Below are 12005 nucleotides of genomic sequence, written 5' to 3'. Positions count from 1 at the left end.
GAGCTAAATAACTTTGTTTTCCCAGAGCATTGAAATAAGCTGGGAATGTACAATGATCACAAAACTGCAGCAGGGATTTCAGACTGCTAGAGAAGTCTGATCTTCATTTTCCCTGCTAATTCACTTTTTGCTTCAGCTCCCATCTTTCACTGGATTCCAGATTTAGCTTCAATATTCTAAGCTAATGCAGGGAATTTTTTTTTCATCTCAATATCAGACTCATCTTTTTCTCACACACTTCCTTTTTATTTAACATTTCTTGGCATGATAACATAGGAGGCAGAAAGGCGACTGAAGTCAGAATGGGAATTCTTCCCAGTTATCCTTGTTGAGCTTGAAGGCAGGTTGTATTTGCTACCAGAGTTTTCACCACAGTGTGTCTACCAAAACGTCTTAAAATCAAATGGAAAGAAAGTACCTTTGATATTTGCAAAGGGCACATTGAGAATTTTCCCTGAGTACAGTTTCATGGTGATTTTAGTATCGTACCTTTTGAATTTGCTTCTTCTCCCTAAAGAAGATGCTTTTCATGTAGGATTAAAAGAAAAATGTGTGTTTGTTTCTGTGACCTGAGTCTAACATCCTATCTGCTAACCTCTATGAGCTATTGATCAAAGCTGTTTTACAAGTGGAAATACATATAGATATTTTCTGTGACATTTTTATTTACACATTCTTTGACTGATACTTTAAGAAGTATATTAGACATTTTGGGGAAGTTCTTTCTGGGAGACATTAGCATGCCAAAGACAGGAAGTATATTCACAAGTTCAGAGTACATGTAGGAATTAATGACAGCAATAAATGACCTTAGTATTTCTTAGCTAACCTTAAGTTGTGGGTAGCTTATGCCCACTGAATCAATACTTTTTAAATGAGATGAAATTTTACAGAGCCACAAGCCTCTGAACAATGTGAGATTGATTATGGGCCTCTTCTTGAGAGGACAGTTTGAACTTGCCAATATTTGAATAATTCATACCACCCGGTCAATGGCATTTATAACAACAACCTTTGGGACTAAAATAATGTTTTAATAATAAGAATAAACAGACCAAGAAAGTTTTGAGTCTGTCTAATTATGTAAACTCCCTGAGGCATAAAATGAAATTTCTCAACAAAAGCCAAAAGAGATGAGTGCTTTTTGGTAATATTCATAATGTATGTTCCTTTGTATTAACATTATGTGGGCCAAACTATTCATGTTTTCCATACAGATAGAGTTTACTCTATATTCTGGTGTTTCCACAATAAAGGCAAATTAAAATACTAGACCGGATTTTATCTCTGATTCAATATGACTAACTTGAAATGTAGCAAAGGTGACGAGTTGCTTTTAGAGGTTTGATTGTGGCTGAAAATACAGGGAAGTCCTGAAAGATGCTTGCTGCTACCGCAATGTATGATAGGCTGGTTGGGCACTCTGGAAGCAGGAGTATTGGGAAGCTGTGCCAGGGGAAGTTTAGGTTCAAGGTGAGGAGAAAGTTCTTCACAGAGAGAGTTGTTAGCCACTGGAATGGGCTGCCCAGGGAGGTGGTGGAGTTGCTGTCCCTGGAGGTGTTCAAGAGGGGATTTGACATAGCACTTGGTGCCATGGTCTAGTAGTCAAGAGGTCTTGGGTGGCAGGTTGGACTTAATGATCTTTGAGGTCTTTTCCAACCTTGTTGATTCTATGATTCTGAAGAGTTTGAAGATAATCTAACAGTGAAGTTGTGAAGAGACTTTTCTGGATCTGTGAAACAAAAAAGGGTTTGGATCAGAAAAAATGAAGTATGCAATCGCTTTGTCTGCAAGGTACAATCTCACAATCAAGTTGGGAATTATTGTTTGTAAAGTGTTAGTTCCCCTAGACTGTCACAAGATCACAGTATCACAAAATCACAGAATCACGGAATGTTAGAGGTTGGAAGGAATCTCCAAGGATCATTGAGTCCAACCTCTCCAGATGCTAGTTAAAACATATCACTGCTACTATGCTGCCTGTATTAATGCTCTCAACTACATCTGGAGAAGCTCTGCTGACAGTGCTGATTAGGAGAGCAACAAAAAGCCACAGGCAGACAAGCTATATGAGTACCTTACATTGGAGTGCCAGTAATGCTTTCCAACAGGAAAGATAATAGTAACTGACCTTCTCCAACCTTCCTGCACCTCATCACATGCTGAGTCCTGCTCTGCAGCTTCTTGCTCTTGATGTGACATCAGGGTCAACCAGCAATGTTCAGTCACATTCAGGGCCTGCTGTGCTTGGAGACAGAAAAGGAAACATGGGAGGGAGCTTTCAGAATCACTAAATTATCCTGTATTGAGGGAACCATGTCAGGTTACTCCTTTCCTGTGTTTATTGAAAATATTTCTATTGATAAGTGTTCCTATTTTTCATCAGAAAATGTTTTTGTGGGTGATTTCTCTCTGGATTTATCAGAATTATGACTTCTTAAAAGAGGACAAAAAAAATTAAATTTCAGTCCTTCGAAACTGATGAAATCAGCAGGGGAGGGTTGCTGTAATAAATCTTCAAATGTCAGTGTAACCTTGGTCCCTTATTCAACCCTATTTTTGTATGACTAATAGTATTAGTAAAAAAAATAAAAATAAAAAAAATGCTAGAAAAGATGGAGAATTGTTTCCAGCAATGTTATCATATCTTGTAGCTGAAACAGGTAAACACCATAGCTCTTCTTAAAGCGCCCTACTGTTTATGGATGAAAGCTCGTGTAAAACTACATTTACAGTCTCAAAGACCCAATGTTTCTTAATGTTTTAATCTGAACATTTATTGGGAGCTTGTTCTTAAGGTATACTTCAGACAAACGTGTTCTGTATGAAATATTAATGGTGTTATTGCTAATAGTGTAATAAAAAAACAAGGGGAATGTGGTTATGTATTCTGGCTAGGGAGCATTGCACACTGTGTCTGTCTAAAGTCAGTCCATCTTACACTTTTTTTTCTCTCCTGCATGTCCTAAGGTAGATGAGACAGATGCAACTAATCTTTTAACTTTTTGTCAAGTATATAGCTTCTGCACCCTGACTATATTGATATGTGATTACAAATTGAAAAGGAGTATGAATTTAGTCCGCTAGTGCGGCCTTGATCTCAGCTGTTCTGTATTACTCATATATGACTGTAAATTTTATTATTTTTGTTTTCTACTGTTCTGTGGTTTTGTTAAGCATGCTCAGAAATTATTTTGGGTCTTTGTTTTGTGGAGCCCTTTGGACTCTTTCTGGAAAGTTTCTTTCTCCTTCAGTATTGTGGTCTGACATTTACACCCTAAAAGTGAAGCTGCACACATGCTGTGCATCCTTGTAGGGCTGGTCCTGAATTGCCTTTGAAAAGGATTTACTGTGTATTCTACAAGACCTTGTAAAATTACCTTGTTCATACTGCCATTTTCTCTTGGGAAAATGCTGGGTTTCATTTTGTTTATTTCATTCCTTATACAGATTTTTTTTTTCCAAGTTCCAGTACATCTTGACTGGTTATGTCTTCATCAGTGTAGACAGCAGAATGATTTAGCATCCTAAAACAGATTCATGTGAGTCATTGCAGTCAAAAACATTATTACATCAGCAAAAATTGTTTACCAGATAATTAATCCTAAAGAATCAGTGAGGAGAGACAGAAAAATACCATGCTGGCTACTTTTCCCCCTCCTTTTGAATGAAGCTATGACTCTATAACCTGCTGTGTTGATAAAAGTGGTCTAATCATAGAGTCAGAATGATTGTGGTGGTTGACAGGAGCAAGGTTAAATTTCAAGGACTACTGGGAACTTTTTTAAACTAATAGAGCTGATTTTATTATCCAGCTTTTGGGCATAGACCATGCTCAAAGGAGCACACCTCAGGTGAATTTCCTTTTGCCTAGTTTTGGCTATATGACATAGCATAGAAGGCACCGAGTGAGCAGCAGTGCATGAACTCAGCCTCCAACGGTGTATGAATCGCTAACTCACCACTCTTGGCTAACTTGAGCTGACCACCAAGTCTGTGCTGTAGCTAAGCTCTCAACAGTTTCAGCACTTTAACTGTTTCCTCCACCGTACACTGTGTAGATATAATCTGTTTCTTATAGAGTAAGATTTAAATGAATTGATGTCAGACTACTGGCTTGCTTTTACACGCATTTTTACCTGAGTGATTCAGAGTTTGTCAGTTATTACAGGCTCAGAAAATTTTCTCACTGAAATGCAAATCCTGTTTGAGGCAGGCACAATTACAGAGTAGCAGAATTTTAAGGGTTGGAACGGACCTCTGGAGATCACCTAGTCCGATCTCCCCACCAGAGCAGGTTCACCAAGAGAAGGTTGCTCAGGACAGTGTCAAGTCAGGATTTGAATTACCCAAGCTGTATAAAATGCTTCATCCCATGAAGATATAAAGCAACAGACATCCTTGGATCTGCTTGTGAACATCACAGACAAATCCCTGACTTATTTTGAGTGAACTCTGTGAATTAGGTCCCTTGGAAGTTGCTAGACTCAGCATCCCCCTCTGTGAGGCCAAACTTAGATCCACGTACAGAAGAAAAGTATCAAGTTTGAATCTATTACTGTGAGAATAACCTTAAATTTAGGTAGAGCTGGTTGAATCATAAAATCACAGAATCACATAAAGTTAGGAGTTGTAAGGGACCTGCCAAAACAGGGCAGGCCACACAGAAACACATCCAGACAGGTTTTGAAAGTCTTCAGAGATGGAGAGTCTACAAGTTCTCTGGGCAGCCTGTTCCAGTGCCCTGTCACCTTCACCGTAAAGAAGTATCTCCTCATGTTGTGGTGGAACCTCTTGTGTTCTAGTCTGTACCCATTGTTCCTTATTCTATTTGGCACCACTGGAAAGAGGTTAGCACCCTCATCTCGACACCCACCTCTCGGATATTTATAGATGTTGATGAGATCCCCTCTCAGCCTTCCCTTCTCCAGACTAAACAGCCCACAGCCCCAGTTCTCTCAGTCTTTTTTCATAGCAGAGATGTACCAGTCCTGCAAAAATCATTTTAGCTCTCTGTTGGATTCTCTCCATCAGATCCCTGTCTCTTCTGAACTGTGGAGGCCAAAACTGGGCACAGTATTCCAGGTGCAATCTCACCAGGGCAGAGCAGAGGAGGAGAACATGCCTGGACCTGCTGGACACAATTTCCTTAATGCACCCCAGGATGCCACTGGCCCTCTTAGGCACAAGGGCTCATTGCTGTACCATGGATATCTTGCTGCCTATTAGGACTCAAAAATCTTTCTCCATGGAGCTGCTTTTTAGCACGACAACCCCTAGTCTGTGCTGGAGTTACTCCTCCTCAGAGGCAGGACTCTGTGCTTGTTTTTATGGAAGTTTATAGCATTCCCCTTTGACCAGCTCTCCAGCCTGTCCAGCTCTTGGTTGGCAGCGCAGCCTTCCAGGGTGTCAGCCATCCCCCACCCCAATTCCATATCACCAAGGAACTTGCTGTGGATGGACTTAATCCCTTCATCCTGATATTGAACAAAACTAGACCCAGTACTGATCCCTGAGGAACACCACCATCAGGTGGTTTTGCCCTCAAAATTGTTTGCATTTCCTCAAATTTCCATGCAAGTATCCTCTTTTTACAAGCTCTTTACCATGCCTTAATACTGAAGTTACCAGGATAAATCCCTCAAAATAGTGTTGATCTTATCCTTGATTGTTTTTTTTCCTAGTTAATCTAGATGATGATAAGGGGTCTTTTATTACTTAATAAATGTATTACTTTTTTTGTAAGGTATGTTAAACTCTTGTGCTTATTCTCATGACTTTCACCTCTTTGTTTATCTTAAAACACAGTCACGCATGTAATTAGAATGCATAATATTCTGTCCTAGATCTGATTCCACAAAGCAGAGCTTCCCAAGCTGTTTTTCTTCACAACAGCCAAACACCTTTGCAAATGCTTTCAGAGACAATTCACATTTTATGTGGGCAACTTTGCTTCCACTTAAAGTACATTAAATAAGAAAGATTTCAGCCCCTGCCTCATTGTAGACATTGCACAGTTGTAATATTTTGAATTTTGATAAGCTCTGATTTGAAAAAGTTAAAGCATATATAAGACACAAAAGAACAGCTTATTCCTGGTCTATCTGTATGCACTGAATGCATGTAGCTTCTGCTGGCATGATGTTAGCCTCATGGGCATTTTGTATGTAAACAAGCTGCAGGGATTTGAAAGTGTTTTCTTTCACCTCTTCATTTGGATTTTCCTGCAAACATTGACAGAAGATGTAGGCCTAATTGCAAAACACAATATCCTGATTTTATTTCCTGTGTTATATCAAGGTCAATAATGCTTAAAGCCAAAGCTCAGTTTGTGACTCAGATTATAGATAATGATCAAGAAAGCCTTTAAAAGGAAAGATTATGTCTGTTGAAACAAAGAAGTGAATAAAATTGTATGGCTTATACATGTAGATACCCAGATAAGCATGTAGAGCAGGCTGATATGTACAGAAAAAAACCCCACCCCAAACTCCTGAAACTCAGGTTAAACAATATATATGTTAAATTACTACTTATAAAATTAATTATTTTATTTTATTTTTATGATAACTCGACCAAATCTTCACTTCATTCAGTGTGGTTTTTCATTATTTCAAGTTTGAATTTTAGCTATAGTATTAAACTGTTTGACAGATAACTTTTGGGTGGGTATTGTTGTTTTGCTTCTTGACAAGCAGTGGCTGATGTGCTGTGCCTCAGAGATGGAGGCTGGAGCATGGAAAGGAGTCAGTGTGGGAATACAACATCCAGTGGTTAAAGCCATGATTTTGTTTGAAGCTAGTCCTTCTGAGCAAACAGGGGGAAAAATAATCCACATAAATTCTCATCCAAAAAACTGTTCTGAGATTATCATATGAAAAAAAAAAATAAAATCATAGAATCATAGAATCAATAAGGTTGGAAGAGACCTCAAAGATCATCGAGTCCAACCTGTCACCACAGACCTCATGACTACTAAACCATGGCACCAAGTACCACATCCAATCCCCCCTTGAACACCTCCAGGGATGGTGACTCCACTACCTTCCTGGGCAGCCCATTCCAATGGCCAACAACTCTCTCTGTGAAGAATTTTCTCCTCACCTCAAGCCTAAACTTCCCCAGCTGCAGCTTGAGACTGTGTCCTCTTGTTCTGGTGCTGGTTGCCTGGGAGAAGAGACCAACCGCCTCCTGGCTACAACCTCCCTTCAGATAGTTGTAGACAGCAAGAAGGTCTCCCCTGAGCCTCCTCTTTTCTAGGTCAAACAATCCCAGCTCCTGCAGCCTCTCCTCACAGGGCTTGTGCTTGAATCCTCTCCCCAGCCTCATTGCCCTTTTCTGGACACATTCAAGAGTCTCAATGTCCTTCCTAAATTGAGGGGCCCAGCACTGGACATAGTCCTCCAGGTGTGGCCCAACCAGTGCTGAGTACAGGGGCACAATGACTTCCTTGCTCCTGCTGGCCACACTATTTCTGATGCAGGCCAGGAAATCAGTCAATATGAATCAATGGGAATGAAGCTGAAAGAATGGTGGGCATATGTATAACTGTGTTAGATACGATTTGTTTGGTGTATTATATCTTCCATTTCCCAAATAGTGAAATGTGAAGATATTACAGGTCAGTATACACAAAAGGCAAATAATCAGTGGCTGATTGCTGTCCCAGGTTGAGGGAGATGCTCCCTTGTCTCCCACCGGGGCAGAAAAATGAGACTCGTACAAATAGATTGCAAAAGTGTTGGAAAGTTTAGATGGAAAAGCAGTGAGTGTTTTACAGAGAGCTACAAGCACAGTGACAGAAGAGGTCCCAAAGCATACTCAGAAGCCTACCAGCACTCCCCTTCTCCCTACCTGAGGGTACACCCAGAACCCCCAGGGCTCTTTCTTCCCCCCCCTTCCATTGTTAGGCTAATCTCAGCTGGCCAGATCTGAGATTGCCCTTTCCCCTTTTCCTCCTGGCATTAGGCCTAGCCAAGCCCAAGAGGCCTTGAGATAACTCCCCTTCCATTACTAGATAGAGAGGGAAGAAATAGGAAGTGTGAGACTTTGCAGATAGATTTACAGGGAGCAGGACATTATGGGAATGAAATATGCAGCTTCCTGTGTCCACGCACTGGGCTGGACACCCAGGGTACCAGAGGTGCACATCGTGTGTCAGTAGCAGGAGGCATCCAGCCTAAACTGCCACATTGCCTGTTCTATGTTTCACTGCGATTTCTAACAATTTTATACATTTACGAAAAATTCTTTTACTTTCCTGTTTATTACTATCCTTAAATTCCACATGGACTCAATGGGACCAAACCTCTAAAACATCAATTGCTATTCTAAAGTTATGTGAATGTTTATTATCTTCTTATAGGGAGAACCATAGTAAAACTATTCTCAAATTTCTTTTGCCTCAAGAAGAAAAACACAATAAGGCCAATTACATCAGATAAGTAGCAGAGAAATAGCTAGAGTAGCTCAAAAAACAGCAGTAAACTTCATTCTCCATAGTCCCATTGAGTATACAGTACAATGCTGAAACACCAAATTCTGATCATCTCACATCCTTAAGAGAGGCTGGATTATGGTACCAAGTGAGTGAAAATCTTGAAACCATGCTCTAAAGAATAAAAGGATTAAAGTATTTGGGCAGCAGATACTTGATCTGTATCTGACTCCCCATATTGCTGTGTGTACTGGGGCTACTATCCCAAATGGTAAGTTTTGTACAAGGCCAGCTCTACTATCTGGAGAGCAGAGATAAGTTATACTCACCCCATTTAATGTATTATTTACATTGTCCCAGCTGTTGACTCTCTAGTATTTGCATTCACTCCTTTTTATCACACATCTGCCTGCACCTTCATGGAATTCTCACAGTAAGACAGCTCTTTGCTAAGTTTCATTTGATGCAAAAGTCACAGATTTCAGCTGCCTACCAGCAAGAAGGTGGAAGTGTTAAGTGCCACAGATTGCTTCATGATTGACTTCCTTGCAGGGACAAGGCTGACAGTATTGGCATTGCTTGTCTTGAACATCACATTCTGAATTCTATGAGAATATGGTTGGCTTTTCCACATCATAGATGGATAAAGACACAATTTAAATTGCATGAATATCATTGAATTCTTCCACACATCTTCATTTCATCCCTCAAGATATTGAGCTCAATGTGTAAAAGCACATGAAAGAATGTTTATATCCATTGGTAGCCACTGATATTTTGCTATTACCTTTTGGGAATGGCATTTCAGTCCTGATCTTTAGATATACGGATTTCCAGTGAGAATCAAGAAAAGGTCTACTTATTTGCTTTACAGAACATTCGTGTGTTTTTACCCTCACAAAGAAGTTTCTTGGGATTGCAGTTTGGCTCCTAATAGAGCAGAAGAGACAGGTATTGGAAAATTATCACAGTGTTGTATTTTCTTTATAGGAAGCAAATGTAGAGCAGTAGTCCTATATACCAGTAATATGTTATATCTCTGTAATGCACTGGTAATGTACCCTAGAGAACACAGTCTCAAGCTGCATCGGGGAGGTTCAGGCTGGATGTTAGGGAGAAGTTCCTCATAGAAAGAGTGATTGGCCATTGGAGTGGGCTGCCCAGGGAGGTGGTGGAGTCGCCATCACTGGAGGTGTTTAGCAGGACACTGGATGGGGCGCTTGGTTCCATGGTTTGGTTGATTAGATAGTGTTGGATAATAGGTTGGACTCGATGATCTCAAAGGTCTTTTCCAACCTGGTCTGGTCTGGTCTGGTCTGGTCTATTCTATTCTATTTTATTCTATTCTATTCAACAATAATATACGTGTGTGTACACGTATGCATGAAGACATTGGTACAGCCTTTTGGTTCAGGTTTCTTTTTTAAATCTATTTATGTGTGTATGTGTGTGTTCATGAAATTAATGAAAGTTAAAAGAAATTAATGCAAGTGTAAAGATGGTGATTTAAATGCTACAGCTACGTATTTTTCCTTTCAGTCATTAAAAGAAAATAGTTTAAAAAATGAAAGGAATCCAGATTGTGTTCCTCAGATGTTTAGAATATTGTACTGTTATTTCAGATAAACCTGCAGAAGAAGATGCGCGTCACTGGAGTTATAACTCAAGGTGCCAAGAGGATTGGAAGTCCAGAATATGTAAAATCTTACAAAATTGCATACAGTAATGATGGGAAATCATGGACGATGTACAAAGTAAAAGGCACAAATGAAGATATGGTAAGATTAAGCCATCTGTATGTGAATACATGTTATGGTTTAGCAACCTTCAGGAGGATGAGGTATCTGTAGTAATAACCATAATTGCCTGACTCTATGATACAGGTTGCCTTGTTATTATTTGTCTCTGAAAAACACTCTGTCAATAAATTTGCACTTCTGTCTGCTAAGAATTTCTTATACTTTAATTGATGGTTGTATAAATACTATGTCCCAAGGCTAGAATAATCCTGTTTATTACACTTAACTGATTTTCATTTTAATTAGTTTACCAGTAATTACTCATTACTCCGTTTAGAAATTAGTTTCATTGCATTAACAGATTAGTGTTAACCCTTGACAGCAGAGAAGCCATGCTAATCTCTGTAATGCACAAACAGTATGATCCAGTGGGAAGTATGTTTAGGGTTTACAGTTGCCACTTATTTTTTTGTAGAGCTGTGCATTCAAAGCAGCAAAAATCCTTTTACTGTGTCAGTTAAGATAGAACTAAGGCACTTTGTAGCCTTAGACATAGTTTCTCAATTAAGAAATTAAAATGTTGTGTGAAGATGCATATAATGAGGGAAGAAAACAAAGTACAAGCATATCTGGTTAGAGTGAGGAATGAAGAGAAGAATGCTTATAGCTCCCCCTGTGATCAACGGGAGGTTACAGTGCACTTCAGTGGGAGTTGGCGCAGGTTCTTGAAGTAGAGTGAAAAAATAAATGTCAATCAGCGTAAATAATTGCTGGGTAAATTGAATTGAGACTATTTAATACACTAATTAGAAAAGACGACATAATTTAGTTGCATTAGTAGCTTCATTTTCTAGGCTCGACAGAGTAGAAGTCCTGATTCAGTGTAGGTGGCAAATGCATGCTGATACAAGAGAATGTTTTGCTAAAACCTCGTACGCTGAGCACTGGAAATCATGAAACCAGCCTCTGTTTGGGGAAAAACCTGCAGATGTATGTGCAGGGACTCTCAGAAGAATGATGCAGATAACTCCGAGATATGGGGATAAACTGAACCTCCAGTAACCCTCCTGGCATGTTTTTATGGGTATGTCATCTTGTCACAGGTGTTCCGTGGAAATGTGGACAATAACACCCCATATGCTAACTCCTTCACCCCTCCAATCAAGTCTCAGTACATACGGCTGTATCCTCAGGTGTGCAGAAGACACTGCACATTGAGAATGGAACTTCTTGGCTGTGAACTGTCAGGTGGGTTGTCTGCAATCATCACCCCTCTGAAGGCAGCCGCCAAGCAGCGCATTTTTGTTCCTGAGGTCTAAATCATGTGCGGTTTATTCCTCACAAAATGCAGCTGTCGAGCTTGAGTTTATCCAGACTTACCCTCTTTTGTGTGCATTGTATAAGCAGCAACATGCGCTCAAATGGTGTGACAAAGATCCTTGCAGTCAGGGCTGTAAGAGTAAGGTAATGTGGTAAGAAACTAATAACACTGGGTAAATTTTTCTGCATATGTTGGCCTCCAGTTTTGTGTAACCTCAAAAAGGTCACTTGAAGCCATTTTAATCATAGACTCACAGGATTGCATTGTTTGGCAAAGACTTCGAAGATCATTGAGTCAAGCAATTGACCTAACACCACCACAGCCATTAAAGCACATCCCAAAGTGCTATGTCCACATGTTTTTTGAAAACTTTCAGGGATGGTTACTCTCCCACCGCCATGGGAAACCTATTCCAATGCCTGAACACTTTTGCAGTATAGATTTTTTTCCTTATATCAAACCTAAACCTCGACTGGCACAATTTCAGTCAATTTCATTTGATCACCAG

The 12005-nt window shown here is 39.8% G+C and overlaps 1 protein-coding gene across 2 annotated transcripts in view; it reads left to right on the top strand.

Annotated features, from left to right (window-relative positions):
* The window catches only part of EDIL3 (EGF like repeats and discoidin domains 3), a 339872-nt gene that overhangs the window by 256605 nt on the left and 71262 nt on the right, over positions 1-12005 (top strand). For both annotated transcript variants that reach the window (XM_054178605.1, XM_054178604.1), the window contains 2 exons: positions 10060-10215; positions 11280-11424. In XM_054178605.1, the coding sequence (XP_054034580.1) occupies positions 10060-10215; positions 11280-11424 (301 nt within the window). The remainder of the gene's footprint in view (positions 1-10059; positions 10216-11279; positions 11425-12005) is intronic.

This window comes from Dryobates pubescens, chromosome Z, assembly GCF_014839835.1.
Source record: "Dryobates pubescens isolate bDryPub1 chromosome Z, bDryPub1.pri, whole genome shotgun sequence".
NCBI lineage: Eukaryota > Metazoa > Chordata > Aves > Piciformes > Picidae > Dryobates > Dryobates pubescens.
Note: the sequence above shows the minus strand (reverse complement) of the source record. Positions and strands in the feature narration are given on the sequence as shown.